General features: G+C 38.8%; 2 protein-coding genes across 3 annotated transcripts; both read left to right on the forward strand.

Annotated features, from left to right (window-relative positions):
* Positions 1 to 361: 361 nt before the first annotated feature.
* hyal2 (hyaluronoglucosaminidase 2) lies at positions 362 to 7,004 on the forward strand. Its single transcript, XM_015382040.1, has 4 exons — positions 362 to 588; positions 1,848 to 2,813; positions 3,205 to 3,294; positions 6,074 to 7,004. The coding sequence occupies exons 2-4, from the start codon at positions 1,884 to 1,886 to the stop codon at positions 6,464 to 6,466; spliced, it is 1,413 nt and encodes a 470-aa protein (XP_015237526.1). The 5' UTR covers positions 362 to 588; positions 1,848 to 1,883; the 3' UTR covers positions 6,467 to 7,004.
* A 2,049-nt stretch (positions 7,005 to 9,053) lies between these two features.
* On the forward strand, positions 9,054 to 13,190 carry LOC107089319 (hyaluronidase-1-like). 2 transcript variants are annotated; one of them, XM_015382043.1, is made up of 4 exons: positions 9,054 to 9,128; positions 9,952 to 10,856; positions 10,935 to 11,024; positions 11,511 to 13,189. In XM_015382043.1, the coding sequence occupies exons 2-4, from the start codon at positions 9,954 to 9,956 to the stop codon at positions 11,829 to 11,831; spliced, it is 1,314 nt and encodes a 437-aa protein (XP_015237529.1). In that variant the 5' UTR covers positions 9,054 to 9,128; positions 9,952 to 9,953; the 3' UTR covers positions 11,832 to 13,189. The 2 variants fall into 2 exon arrangements, with proteins under 2 accessions (XP_015237529.1, XP_015237530.1); XM_015382044.1 differs by lacking the exon at positions 9,054 to 9,128 and having other exon boundaries at positions 11,511 to 13,190.
* Positions 13,191 to 15,490: the final 2,300 nt, after the last annotated feature.

The following is a 15,490-nucleotide window of genomic DNA, read 5'->3' on the forward strand; positions in this document are numbered from 1 at the left end:
CTGAAATGTCATTAGTGAATTTATTTTAGGACATGGCAAGCTGTCCTGGCGCGGATCTTGGTGGTTAGTGTATCTGTTTCAGCGCTCCTGCTGGACAACTTGTCGGACTGAAACATTGCGGACTAAACAGGGATATCATGACTGTTTTTTTTAATAAAACACGAGGCTAATAATAAAACGACCAGATTGAGGTCCTTGCTCCGACTCATCAGAGAGAGGAGCTGCAACATGAAGTAACCCTGTTGTAATGAAGTCGTTAATGGCGCTTGCTGAGTTATTAGGATGTCCGGAGAGGCACCCCCCTTTCCCGACCAGAATGGAACATCCTGGAAATGGGTTGATCTGTTCTGACTGAAGAAGGAGTTTGAAATGACAACATCGCGGGGGATAAGTTCACTTCAGCCCCGCTGTAGTGGCCGTGGGAGGACAGGGGGAGCTGAACTAACATGATACAGCACTGGTTCTACTTTATAAGTTTCTTTTTTTTTTCTCCAGCGCGAGCAAAATTTTTATTTTTTGTTGAGACGCTAAAACGTGTTTGAAGTTTCTGTGTTTTTATGGGAATGATTCCCCAGTTTTCTGTTAAAGGTAGGTTCATCCATCTGCATGCAAACTAGTCCTGCTTTACTGGCTGTTGTTGAAGTTCACACTGTTCTAAAAATCAAATATATATATATATATATATATATATATATATATATATATATATATATATATATATATATATATATATGTGTGTGTGTGTGTGTGTGTGTGTGTGTGCGTTAAAGGCAATAGATTTGCAAAGTATTTTTTTGTATGAGTGGAAGATATGTGGATGTTTTTTGTTTTCTCAAGTTTGCTTTTCTAACCTTTTTTCTACACACTAAAGAACTGCAAAAGCACACAGTCTGAATATGTTCCCATTCAGTAAAAAAAGTTTTACTTTCACAAGTTTGGATGTTATTGTACACTAAATTTGGTACGATTCCTATTTTCATATTTAAATATAATGTACTATAAATTAACTTGTCCTTTAAAGTGCTTTTTATTAAAATGTGAATCTTTCAGTCCGAACACTATATGCAGATAAATTTTTACTGAAGGACTTCCCCTTTGTGCCCTATATAACAGTTTTGCCCCTTAAACCTAATAACAGCTTGTGCCACCCTATATCACCTTTTAACAGTTATTTAAAGGATTTCTTTCCAGCGCTTCTTTGCAGAACAGTTTGGTTTAGAGCCTTACAGGCTGTGCCACCATGTCTTAATCCAAACTTTCTCAAAGACAGTCAAATCCTTATTCAGTTAAAGTTTATGCCATTCGGAGTTTGACTTGTTGGTGTGGTATGGACACCTATCATGCTGCACAACACTGGTGCATTTGAGCTTATAAGGTTATGAATTAATGGCTTGACACTCTTCTCTATGTGAGAGAGCAGCATTCACTAGGAGATGAATAAGCAAACCAGCGGCTGACTGTCCCACTGCCACCACCATGTTAGGCAGTATGTTCTCTTTCTGACTTATCTTGTGTGCTTAAAATATTTAATCTTTGTTTCATCAAAGAGGCTCTACTGAGGTGTATTCTTGATTCTACAGGTAGGGAACTAGGGTGGTCAATTTTAAATTTCTAAACAAGTGGGTAATTACATGTAATTTAAAGAATTATGTTCTTTCTCTGGAAAAAAAAAGGTTAGTTTTCCCATTTTTAAATAAATACATAATCTGAAAACTCCCTTTTATTTTACTCTGTTAGCTCTGTTAGATATAAAACAGTATGTGATGCTGTGTTGCAAACAATGTATGTAGAGAAATGGCCTCCACTTCAGGAATTTCTAACCCTAAATTCTCCTTTCTAAATTCTAGAGGGACACTCTGTTCTGTCGAGACACATCTAAAGACATGTTGTACTGGGCTTTCTGTGACTGGAGAGTACCACTCCTGATGGTTCTGCTGTGGGATGGTCTTTGTGCTTTGGGAGTGAAGCCCACGAGATGGCCCCTGTTCTCCCAAAAGCCCCTACTCCTCGCCTGGAATGTCCCAACGCAGGAATGTGGCCCCCGGCACGGCGTATCTTTCCAGCTGGACCAGTTCCAGATCGTTGCCACCCCAAATGAGGGCTTTGTCAGGCAGAACTTGACCATATTCTATCAGGACCGCCTGGGCTTGTACCCCTACTTTGAGGGAGGTGAAAGACCAGTGCGTGGGGGGCTGCCGCAGGTTGTCTCTCTCTCTCAGCACCTCAATGAAATGCAGAAAGGTGTTAATAGGTACATACCAAACCAAGAGGCTGTAGGTTTAGCAGTTATTGACTGGGAAGAGTGGCGGCCTCTCTGGATACGAAACTGGGGAGCCAAAAATATCTATCGCGAACATTCTCGTGACCTGGTGCGCCAGAAGAACCCAACATGGTCTGAGGAGCAGGTGGGAAAAGTGGCCCAGCAGGAATTTGAGATGTCTGCCAAGAAGTTCATGCTTGAGACGCTCAGGCACGCTAAACACCTGAGACCCAACCAGCTGTGGGGGTTTTACCTGTTCCCAGACTGCTACAACCACGACTACCTACGCTCTCTGGACAGCTACACGGGCCGCTGCCCCGACGTGGAAATGACCCGCAACGATCATCTGAGGTGGCTGTGGTCTGAGAGCACGGCCCTCTTTCCCTCCGTATACATGGGAACAGTGCTGCGTTCCTCTTCCTCAGGACGGCAGTTTGTGCGGAACCGAGTGAAGGAAGGGATGCGTTTAGCTTCATCCGGCGATGGGCTGGCACGTCCTGTCTTTGTGTACACCCGGCCCACCTACATCAACTCCCTGGAACAGCTGACAGAGGTGACACTGCCCCCTTTTAACCTCTCTTGCTGACAAGTTTGATTTAAGATGTAGAAACTTTTTGTATCCTCTTTTATAGTGTCCTGTAAGTGAAACTTAACACTATGCACTTTTTTCATCCCTTAAAACAAAAAGTATTTCAATCACAGATCCTACTCATGCTAAGTGGCACTACATCAGTTCAGCTTTCCTTATCGGCAGCCACAGTCCTTTCCTGTTTTGGTAGCAGTCACACATCAGCTGCCAGGAAGGGTGTTAGTTACGATGAAAACCTGCCTCATTACCCTTAAAAATAGAAAGAGGATGAATAAAATCTTATATGACAGTTTTATTTTTATTTTGAAACAGTTTTGTTGATTTGTGCATTTTAAGAGCTGGATCCTCTTTTCAGTTTGACCTTGTGTCCACCATTGGGGAGAGTGTTGCTCTGGGAGCAGCAGGGATTATCCTGTGGGGAGATGCAACATATACAACCAACAAGGTAATAATCCGCTCACTCAATACCTCCAACCTCACATGTGAGTCGCTTTTTAAGGAGTTTTATTTTTCAGATCAACTCAAAGCAGAATTCAACGATGAAGTGGATGAAATACATAAAATGTTTTTCTTTTTTGAAATGCTTTGCTATTTCATTAATTTATGGGCTTTCATTTTCAAGTCTTGCCATAATTATGAAGTAGATTTCAGTCCAGGCCGTACTATAAATAAAATATTTAGAACTATATCTCTATAAAGTGTCAGCCATGTTCCCTGGGTGCCTTTAACAACACTTTATTTATGGTATTGGGGTATTGGAGTAAAGGGGACAGATCCATATCACAGTTGTTTTATTTTTATTACATCCGCTTTTTCATGAAGTTTGTGTGTTTGTTGGTTTGTTTGTCTGTCTGTATCAAGATAACTTGAAAAGTTATCAACGGATTTTAATGACATTTTTACCAAATGTAAATCTCAGTCAAAGGGACAATCCATCACATCATAATTTGGATGCAGGAATTTCTTAAAGGATTCTTTAACATTACTTGGTGGAACAAATAATGCAACAGCCCATTGCTCCCCAAGGGGATGGGTTAAATTTTGGCTGCTTTTTGGAGGTCTGCGCTCTCAGGGTGCTTTTCTAGTTTAAAGATAGTTTTAAAATGATCTACAATGTCCCTTTTATTTTATGGTTATTTTGCTTTGGTTTATCACATTAACCTTATTGAATATATTCAAGTTTAGAGCCGTAATATTACAAAAAGTGAGAAAGTTGAGTATTTATTAAAACTTTTGCCCAACACTGTTTTCTTTGTGAGATTTGATAATGATCCTGTGACTGTTTCTCACATGTGAAGTAATTTGAAACTCAGGGCTCCAGGTCAGTAGAATACCAACAAATATACTGAAGTAAGAGTAGCACTAACTTTTGTTCATCCAGTAAAAGTTGAAAGTAATCATCAAATGAAAAGTAAACAGTTCCTCATCAAATGGCTCCTCAAGTACTGAGTAATTGTTCATAAAATCTGTTTTTTTTTTTTTTCAAATGATTTAAGAGAGATTCATATGCAAATTCTGGTGTTCCAAAGTATAATATGGAATGATTACCACATGACACATTCAAACAAAAGAAACACTTTTCCAAATCAAATGTTTCAACATAAAAATTAATACCAGCAGGTAATGCATATTATTGTCAGCAAAGGCTAAATTACTTCCAGTGACAATAATCATCTCCAGATAACCAAACTTACTCTGGTGTGGGTAGAGTAACATTCTACTCATCTAAGAGTAGCTGTACTCTCCCAAGAATATTAAACATAAAAGAGTGCAGTAAAGTAAAACTACTCCTAATAGTACATATTATTCTAAAAGTTGCTCAAGTAAATTCTAGAAGTCTAAGACATCTGCTCTGCAGATACAGAGAAGAAAGTTGTCTGAAGGAACCTTAAAGTTTTAGTGATGGCTGCAAAAGGTGGAAACAGGAAACTTATTTCAAAGGGAGGAAATCATAGACCTATAGAATTATGAAGAAGTAATAACCTGCGCCACTTTTCCTTATTTTGCTGTGTTATGGATGGTTTAGGGGCTGCTTTTAGTTAGAGGGTGTGTAGACATCAGTCTGGGACAACTTGCAGTTATGTGGGCTATAAAAACCTTGTGCAAAGTTCAGATCTCTATCTCCTCCCTCATGTCTGCTGTTTGCACATCTGTGCTCACCCAGCAGAACAGAGGGCTTGAATGTAAAACCCATCAACTGAGGGGCTTCTTCCAAGATTGTGCACGGGCAACATTTGGCACAGACATGCTTTTTGTGCTTTGGATTACAAGCTGTGACACAGCAAGTAGAAATGTTTGATTTACTGATCTGTTCTGGGAAAGAAATTTAAATACCTAACAAAATGTTTTCCCTGATCTCTGATAACCTAATACAGGGTGAACATTTATTGTGCAATATTAATTGAAGATTGTCTCATTATTTCTTATGTTGTTTGATTTCTACATGCCTACAGCGTGGCCATTTTCTTTATGTGATAGTTGCACCACAAGGGAGAAACATTTTGATACCGTGGCATGCAATCAGATAAAACACAAAAACACAATGCACAATTAGTGCATGTAATATTATACTAGAGCAATACTAATAATAATGTAATAACCATAAGAGCTGGACTGGTCTTGTTATGGAAAGTAAATGTAAATTTTTTAGTGCCTTAGCTCCAATAGACAGAGGTTCGAGCATAATTTGGGGGGCTTAGGAAGACGATATCACATACAAAGTTTATATATATATTCATTGTGTGTATTTTTGCTGTGAGTTTGTTGATAGGTTTAAAATTAAAGATTCACACTTCACTAATCTAGATGTCTATCTAGAGCTTTTTCCCCCTTTAAAAATACACCAAAACAAAAAATAAGAGTTTTTTTCCTGATATTATTCATTAATACTTTATAGAAATGAACATTAAATTCAAAAGACAAAAACACTAAGCATTGAGTAATGAGTTGATCTTTTGTTATTGACCAAATACTTATTTTCCACCTTGATTTGCATATAAGTTATTTAAAAGTCCTACAATGGGATTTTTCTGGATTTGTTATTGTCTCATATCCCTCATATATGTTTTCTTTAGATTTTATTTTATTTTCTTATTCTCCAGAACTTTATTGCTTTTTAATATCTCTGTTATGATAACCTAATAGCGAGTAAAGAAATGATGATTGATAGTTATGATTTAAAATGTCCCTGCCTATTAAATGTAAATAGTTTTCTCTCTCTTTAGACCACCTGCTCTGACCTGAACAAGTACCTCCAGGGCACGCTGAGTCCATACCTCCTCAATGTCTCCACAGCAGCAGAGCTCTGCAGCCAAACCCTGTGTGGTTCCCACGGCCGCTGTCTGCGCAAACACCCTGACAGTGATGTTTACCTTCACCTCAACCCCGTCACACACAGAATCGAGAGACAAAATGGCAAATATTCGGTCATCGGTGAGCTGGGAGATACAGATAAAGTACTTTTTGAAAAAGACTTTCAGTGCCAGTGCTACAGGGGCTTTAAGGGTGAGGCTTGTAATCACAGCGACCCTCTGCACCAGAGAGGGTCGGCGCCGCAAACCAGAACACCATTGTTGCTGTGTGTAATGTTGCTTATAGCCTTTGTGCTCCTGTGTTAATGCCAAGCACATATTTGCAAATACACTTCCTATTTATTTCAGTTAATTTTCACATTCTGCTGTGCCAAAAACAGGAGGCTATTTTATTAGTATTTTTTTGTGACAACATAAAATAGTTTTTCACTGACTGTTTACGGAAATCTTCCCCTGCCACAGCCTCCAACACGCTTTTTCTCCCACCATCTCTTTGAATTTACAACTTTCCAATAAACTTAAATACTTACTTACTCTGGTGAACAAAATCATCCCCACAGCATGATGCTGCCAGTGCCATGTTTTACCATAGCGGGGATGTTTTTCTAGAGTCCCAGTTGGAGTGTCCTCTTCCACATGTTTGTTGTGTCACTTGTAAGAATTAAAAGAACCACAAACAAGACTTATGATAATATATTTTTTGCCACTCTTTTATGAAGACCAGATTAGTTCCAAGCATTATTAATAGTTTCCTACCAACATATTCTCTTATTTAAGATGTAAATCTATTTTTCAGAATGATGGCTTCAACAGAGAAGCAAGCCACCACACTTTCCTGTAGATTTGCAGTACTTTTTACCTTTAAAAATTATTTGAATACTGCTGGGAGAGATCTTGGATATTTTTTCTAATCACACAGTTGCTTTAAAATTTACCACATCTATATCGCTGACCAATCTGCTTTTTCTTGGTGTTTGTTATGATATTTTGTCACTGTTGTTCTCCACCAAACCTGTGAGTGCTGTATACAGAGATTAAATTACACTCTGCTGACTTCTGAAAGTAGTTAGTTGCAGTTTTAACGGGGATTGATCACATACTATGACTATAAAAAAAAACAAAAAAACCCCCATAAAAGTATCTTTAAATATAACAATCCTGATGATGTATACTTTGTCTTTCTTACAGCCCAAAAAAGTTCGTACAATCAGCAGACATGAACATTGTAGGAGGGCATCTGTCCACAGCTTAAATTACCAAATTAATACTTGAATAATGACAGATATTGAAAAACATTAGTGAAATATCAACGCTCTCACTTTAGTGAACACCAATGTTCTTATTGTCATCCCAGGACTGCGGTTGTCTTCTCCTTGGCATGCAGTATTTTTTTTTCACTTTTTTCGACATTTGATCTTAAATTCTTCCTATTTCGTCTCACGCCTCTGGCTGGTGTTGCTGACTTGTTCTGCTTCATTACATTAGACATAGTGCAATAACAAATGCAGACAAAACAGAAATACAAAAATAAGCCAACCGGGCGCTATAATTTACTCTGAAAACCTTTGCATGACACCACAGAGAGCTACTAGAGATATGTCAAATAGTACATAGCAAATGCCCCTTTAAGGGGAAACCAAGTGAAACGCACACAATGCAAATCTATGCCACATCTTCCATAAATACTGAAAAGAAAAATGGGAAGATGTTAAGACTAGTACATGCAGTCACCAAGAGGGATTAGTATTTTTTTTTTGCTGCAAAACCTTCCTGACAGAAAGTCTAACTAGTATAAACAATGGGACTGAAAAGAGATTTCTGTTTATAAATTATGAGTGTTCTTTTAAACGGCAGAGGGCTCGCTGGAAATTAAACTGTTTACATTATGCTCTCTGCTTCCACCTTGGTTACTGTTTCCCAAGGTGTCAGATTTTTCATTTCCCTCGGAGATCTGAGGCTTCTGTTTTAAATGTGTTGAATGAAGTGAAGAAACAAAGTTGTTACTGGGTGGCCAGTGTGGAAATAAAGCACTTAAATCAACTTGGAGCACAACGTACCAGAAGTGCTAGATTTTTTATTATTTTTCCCAATGTGACCACTCTCTGGTGTCTGTTTTTCATGCAGGCAATGCAGTAATACTATTTATTTGAATGTATTTTTTAGTGATTTCTAGTTCTAAATCATGACTACTAATGCCTTTTTATACTAGAGATAGTGTATGTGTTTTTTCTTGACCTCCAAAGCCCAGTACATGAACTTCATTTGTGGTTAATAATGGAAAATAATTTAGCTTATACACCTGTCAGAATACACGCTGTTTTCTTCCGAATTGTCTTTGTAAATAAAGTGTTTTTCTTAAGCCTGTGTAGTTTCTTATATAAATCACTGGAAGCGTCAATGTTAGGTCTGATTTTTGTAATAATTAAAGTTAGAAATTTGCTAATAAAAGTGAAGTGTCTATAGGTTGTCTTTGTGACTTGTTCATCAGGAAAGTCCGTGCCTATTCCCAGACATGCAGCAGCCTCTTACTCCGTCCTTTTGTAATTACAGGGTGCTGGTAGCCAAAAGTTATTTATACTACTTTAATGAGCTGAGCAAAGCTTACATATGAATTTGGATGCGTAGGAGTTCATTATGGCTTTCTTGATTGTCTCCTCAGACCCTGTGACCTCCCCAGGTTGCTTCAATAAACAGTTTTTAGTTATGTTTATGTGTTTATATTAGAAGCTGTAGCAGAAACCGGATGGCTTGATTTTTTTTTTCTTGCCTGTGACTTTAAAAGGCTGCTTTTACAGGATTTGCATGTCTCTTCTCATTTGTTGGTAGAAATCTTGTGCTTATGTCGGATTGGTTCCAATTTTCTTCTTTCACTTCCCCTTTCCTTGCTGTTTCCCTCCCTGTCCCAGCCGGTCATGAGACCTATGGTGAGCAAACCACAAATTAGAACCTCTTGAAGGTTGTTCACTGGGTAAGTTTTTTTCCAATACAAACACAAGTCAGCTATAGATTTTCTGCTAACCATGCTTATTTCACTGTGTATGAAATCATCCATTGTTTTAAATCAGTTTACAAGTCTTACCAAGTTTTTTTTGCAATTCAGTGTATGTGTAAACTCTTGCCTTACCTCTTACACCTGAACATGCTTACACATGCTTTAAATCAGAGTAACAATGGGGCTTTTTGCTGCTTTCCTGATTTCTCATTTCTTGCCTAACCCAACTTATGTTTTTAGACAACACTCAAGATCTTTGAAATTAGTTTGGGAGTTTGACTAGGAAACGTTGGTGTTTCCATACGGATTAATTTATCTATCAGGACACAATTCTATGCTATAGAGGCTTGTTTTTGCAGCTTCTTTCTGGTTTCTCTTCCAGAATTCTCTTATAATGAGTTCTACCCATCCATCATCTTTTTACAGCTGTCCTGTTTTTTTAAGGAACAACTACGACAATGATAATGCCATCATCATGTTACATCATGCTGTTACAGTGTTCAGTGTTTTCACCTGAGTTGCGGATCTCTGCAGGTCCTCCAGACCTACCATGGGGCTCTTGGCTGCTCCTTTGATAAATGCAATTTTTTTTTTTTTGCCTAATTTTATACTATTGGATACCATTATGGCAGTTCTTTTCTGTTAAATATCTACAAGTTTTACTGCAAATTCACAGCTTATTGTATGTATGCTTTAACATAAACTGCGTCATTCTAAAGCAGGAGTGCAGCAGCATTAATTTGACATTTTGTTTTTGATGATTTAGCAAATTTCTTGCAATTTTTGTTCCCCTTTTTAGCCATGAGTTCCTCTCACCCGGAGGTGCTGCTCGTCTTTGGTCTCCTCAGTCTAACTTCAGGGCTGCAGGTTGCCTCTCCTTTTACACAGGTGCCATTTCTCACTGTGTGGAATGCCCCCACTGAGAACTGCCTCTCCAAGTATGGAGTGGATCTCGACTTGGGGATGTTTAGCATTGTCCAGAACCAGAATCAAACCTTCTTGGGTGAAAACATCACTATCTTTTACACTGACAAGCTTGGGCTGTACCCAAGGTACTCTGCCCAGGGCCAGGCCATCAACGGTGGGGTTCCACAGAACAGCAGCTTAGAGACACACCTCAGAGTCAGCACTGAAGATATAGACCATTACATCCCTAACAGAGACTTCCAAGGCCTGGCTGTGGTGGACTGGGAGAGCTGGCGCCCTGTGTGGGAGAGAAACTGGGACAGTAAAAAGGTGTACAAGGAGGGGTCCATTGCACTGGTGAGGTCCAGGCATCCAGATTGGACTCCTGCTCAGGTGGAGGCAGCAGCACGGGTCGAGTTTGAGCAATTTGGAAGGCAATTCATGGAGGAAACCCAGAAACTGGGACAAAAAATGAGGCCAAATGGTTTGTGGGGATTTTATGGATTTCCCAACTGCTACAATCATTACAATAAGAGCGAAAACTACACAGGGAAGTGTCCAGATGTGGAGATAAAAAGGAACGATGAGTTATTCTGGCTGTGGAACGCCTCCACGGCTCTTTACCCTGACATCTACTTGAGCGTCGAAATGCGAGGCCTCGGTGAGGAAGTTCTTCTCTATGTTCATCACCGCATTTTGGAGGCCCTGAGAGCGGCGGATTACGTGACCCCTTCCCAACTGCCCATCTTTCCCTATGCCCGCATTGTCTACACCTACTCCTTGGAGTTTCTTTCCAAGGTTAGTGACGGGTTAATACCCTCAAACATTTCTTCTTTATCTAAAAAATTTAAAAAATTTAATGTTTTCATCCCTCAGGAGCATCTAATCTACACTGTTGGAGAGAGTACCGCTTTAGGAGCTGCAGGGGTGGTGCTTTGGGGGGACCATACTTTTGATAAATCTAAGGTAAGCTGGCTGTTATAACTCTATAGAGAGCTGAAGTAATTCAACCTTACTTTAGATAGATGTAGGGATCAAATTCAGGTCAGTTATTGTTTTTTTTTTTTTTTATGGATATAAAGGCACCTGTTAAGAATGCATGATACTAGAGAATCCTGGTGTAATGCTGTCAGTGTTGACTTGAAGACAAGTGGAGGTTAATAACACCAGATTCTGGAAGAGAACCCTCCTTAGGCTGTAAAACAACAAAAAAAAGGTATTAAAACACCTAAACATACAGTCAGAACTAAAACTTTGGACCCTGAGTGTTCCATATGACTTGGGTTACTCCCTCATAATTACCCTCATAAAAATTTGGTTTATTTTGTTTATCACATGCCACCTCACCTTCTTTATATTAATTGCTTTATCTAGTCAGTTGATGCCACAAGACACATGTAACTAAATACACTGAGGATTTTTTTTTAATTGTGTGCTGTTTGTCTTGTATAGGCTACCTGTGAAGCAGTCAAATTCTATATTGATGAGACTTTAGGTCCCTACCTGGTCAACGTGACATCAGCCGCTGCTCTCTGCAGTCAGGTTTTATGCTCCTCTAGGGGAAGATGTCAGAGGGCAGACCCAAAGTCAAAGGCCTACCTCCACCTCAACTCCACGTCATGGAAGATCCTGTCCAAGAAGAAACCAACTGGAGGGACAAACTACAGTGTTTTAGGGCAGATGGATGCCCAAAGTTTAGAGCAAATGAAGTCTGAGTTTCTGTGCAGGTGTTATCCTGGGTGGGGTGGGAAGGACTGCTCCAAACAAATTTAAGGATTCAAATGGTTTTAGGTGATACAAGATGGGAAGTGTAAACCAGGGTCTTTCTATTTTAACTGCTGGTACTCTAGCTTCTTCACAGAAGCCCAAGATGGAGGTTTAAGAAGTGGAAACGACTGGTTGTGTGATAGACTTGAAGGTCCTAAAAAGGGTCCAAAAGGTTGATCTTCCCAATTTCAAATTGCTAAAATATAGTTTAAATCATGATTTATTTTTATATAAGTGTTGGGGGAATTATCTTTTTTTAATAGCGGTGGTTATTATGTTTGTTTTTCTAAATATACCTTTTGTGACATTGTTTACCTATAAAATAATAATTTCCTTTTGCAGACTGCAAACATCATTTTGGTGGCCAGAATGTATTAAAAACTTTTTATCCATATCCTGAATGAAAATCTTATCATATTAAAATATTTGATTTTGTGTTTTTTTGTTTATCTTTCATCCTAATATAATATTGCAAGCAACAATTGCTCCTTTGTAGTTGTTTCCATAGATGTTGTTTTTATATGCAAATTAAATGCTGAAAAAAATAGCCTAAAGTCAGCCATGTTTCTGATATAATATACTTAATAATGGGGTTATTTAATCATTTAATCTGGCTCCCTCCCTTCATCAATATTATTTAAACTTTTTCTATATTTCAATTGGTGATTTAAGCAAGTGTAAGAATGCCCTTGACTTCTGTAAACTTACAGTCATCTGCCTTAATTGAAGAGGATGCAGTCATATCTGTCCCATTTTGAATAGTGGCTGAGAAGGAGTTGTCATGTGGCCTTATATTTATTACCCTGGGGAAACAGGACATCATGCAGTATTATGAGTTTGGTTACACGTCATATTAAATAAAGTAAAACCTAAAACATTTTAGAGAAGTCACTAACTGAGGCGCAATTAGTTTAAAAACAACTATATTTTCTTATTTTCAGTCTCTTATGAGGATTTAGTCTAAATGAAATTAGCTGTATCTTTTTAAATAAGTCATAAGCATTTTAAGCAATAAGAGGTTGATTCATCTACAGGCTTTTTGTGGCTATTTTAACTGTGGAATGACATTGATTATAGTGTTTTTTTTCCTTTTTCCAAAGTATCACTCAACATGAACCAAATTACTTAGTCTGAACTGCAGTAGTTAAAAATATGAGCTTACCAGAAGAAACTGAAAATACATGTATATTGGTATTAATCAGCTGCTCTTTTATGTTTTTTGTTGTGATTTTGTATTTTTTCAGGTAAAACTTGAAATGTTTTTACTACATTCTAAATGGTGTTTGTTGATGGCCAGCAGGCTGTGCTGTGGGACAACTAACCAAAGACAAACATCAAGGTCATGGCTTGGGGAACTCTTAAATCCCATTAACTGTCTGGTCATTTTCAATAAAAACATTTTGGATGCAGTTCTTTGCAGCATTTTAACATTTATAATAAATTAAACTGATCGAGTGAACCTCAGGGGAAGGAGGTGACCTTGATTGATTTAGGATTGGCATGTACAATGTTTTCTTATCTGATAGGCAGCACTGGTGCAAACTGATGTCACTGATAGTGATTTTTTCCCTCCTGTGTCCCTAGAGGATTAAACGACTGGAAGAACAGACTCCCACAGGCCTCCCGTTCTCTGCCTCCGGCTTTATTTGGCGAATTGTTGCAAAATGAGGAAGAGGTGTTTCGTAAGCAGAAGCAGCACATTTGTAGCTTTTGCTTTTCTTTTTTCTTTTTTCTTTTTTTTTTAGAGGGCCTTTAGTGCTATTGTGCTGCAACTGTCTGAACAAGACAAATTGCCGTACCTGTTTCTTTTATTTCAAGGACGAATGTTTACCTGGAGCTGTTTGATGAGAGCAGGAAAATACAAAATGGCACTCAAACAAATAGGTGTTCCAGGCTGGGTCTCAGTCACTTTATGATTATTGTAGTTCTTCATCCTGGTACCCTAAAATGAGCTTCCTCTTCCTAGATAGATGACATTACAGTGTAGCCTTTATAAAACACTGATTTTAGAGAGCTTGCTTTGCTAAATTTGTTTGTCAACAACATAAAAAGCTTAAGTTGTTTTTATAGATTTAAAACTAAGACCATGAAACTTTACAATTTACAATTTCAGCAAGATTTACCTGTTGAAAGCCACAATTCTGATAGGTTATCAGGCATTTCCAAATTACCTCCACATTCCCATTGAAACCATTTTTGATCTGTTTATCTGCTCTGAGCTGCTCTCCGTCTTTCTCCAGCCTCTGCCAGGTCTGGCAGGCCTCTTTTATTTTCCTATCCCCTCCATCTCTGCATTCCTTCATTTTGGCGTCTCGCTCTGTCACCCCCTTCCATGGTCACGTCCTCTCTTTTCTTCGCTTGCTCAGTCTGCAGATCGTCCCGCTTGCTCTGGGTTTAATCACAGTTTCGTCACGCTCCGTCTCAGTGTCCTTCAGAGGACTCCTGCTCTCTGATCGGGGCTCTTAAAGATCATGCGCTCATACTTGTTTACATAATTTATGTTTGTAGAAATCATCAAAGCCCCCTGGTAATGCATTGATCAGGCTGTTAAAGGCTGGCTATTTTGCTTGAAATGGTCAATGTGCCTGTTAAAATGACTTATTTAAGTTCTGGGTTATGTTTATTTGGAAGTAAAGAAAGAGGCATTCATGCTGCGTGTTCACCTGGTTTTCCACTGGTACTGGGTAGTGTCTGTCCTTGAATTAATGCATATGTACCTATTCATGTCTGATTGAATTTGTCAGGCATAATTCAAACTGTAACCAAAGATCATAAGATCATGACTGAAAGAAAGAACCTTCAGATACAAGCAGATGAAATAAGCTGCCTGTTGCTTTCTGGATGTTTATAGGAAGCCTCCCTAATAGTGTATTTGAACTGAATGGGATTCCAACTTTTTTTCCAGCACATTCATGTGTTGTTTATTGCTTGATATTTTGCCAGCATTCACATGGCTGGTGATAACGCTTCGTTCCCTCCGTTTTTTTACTTTACAGCATCATCAGATAGAGGGAGCGTCTATCTGCTGTTTGCCAGTTTAAACTAAGCATGGGGAACCTGGATTTTACCAAGCAAGTCCAGCTGCTTTATTCATTATGGAAAAAAAACGAACAGCGGCGCTGGTGTTGGGTTCCCTGTGTTCACCAAAACCTCCAGAGATGCTCCCAGTTAAGAAAGTCTGGGAGCCAGTCTGGTAAGACAGGATGACCTCTGGAGCTCAGGGAGGACATCATAAATGTAGTGTAAGCGCTAGAATGAGACAGCTCCTCAGGTGGGCAGAAGAGGCATGTGACAGGGACCATACCTAGTGCTAATGGGGGATTATGAATGATTTAACAGTCCTTTTAGGGCTGATTAAAATAGGGATAACATGTTAATTGTTTGCTCTCATCATGTCATTTGTGTTCAAGCGACCAACAGGAAGAAACACCAGGCAGACCCAGAACTCGCCGTTGGGATTATGCATCCTTTTGGTCCCAAACACTTTGGGATCCTTCGGAATGAGATGAAAAGTTTTTAAGGTTAGGGAGATGTAAGGGTTTATCTTCCAGATCTGTTACCTTTCCGCTGTCGAATAATTGCAAAAGTAAAAGAATGTTATAGTTACAAAAAGTTGTGGTTAAAAAGTTTTAGTTATCAAGCTGGAAGTGTGGACCTTAGACACA

Source organism: Cyprinodon variegatus, unplaced genomic scaffold, assembly GCF_000732505.1.
Source record: "Cyprinodon variegatus isolate N-32 unplaced genomic scaffold, C_variegatus-1.0 Scaffold248, whole genome shotgun sequence".
Taxonomy (NCBI): domain Eukaryota; kingdom Metazoa; phylum Chordata; class Actinopteri; order Cyprinodontiformes; family Cyprinodontidae; genus Cyprinodon; species Cyprinodon variegatus.

Excerpts from the sequence above, each read along its gene's own strand:
- LOC107089319 (XM_015382043.1), top strand. The coding sequence starts at position 9,954 with ATGAGTTCCTCTCACCCGGAGGTGCTGCTCGTCTTTGGTCTCCTCAGT. Across the intron at positions 10,857-10,934 it reads CCTTGGAGTTTCTTTCCAAG|GAGCATCTAATCTACACTGT; the intron begins GTTAGTGACGGG and ends TTCATCCCTCAG. Across the intron at positions 11,025-11,510 it reads ATACTTTTGATAAATCTAAG|GCTACCTGTGAAGCAGTCAA; the intron begins GTAAGCTGGCTG and ends TGTCTTGTATAG.
- hyal2 (XM_015382040.1), top strand. The coding sequence starts at position 1,884 with ATGTTGTACTGGGCTTTCTGTGACTGGAGAGTACCACTCCTGATGGTT. Across the intron at positions 2,814-3,204 it reads CCCTGGAACAGCTGACAGAG|TTTGACCTTGTGTCCACCAT; the intron begins GTGACACTGCCC and ends TCCTCTTTTCAG. Across the intron at positions 3,295-6,073 it reads CAACATATACAACCAACAAG|ACCACCTGCTCTGACCTGAA; the intron begins GTAATAATCCGC and ends CTCTCTCTTTAG.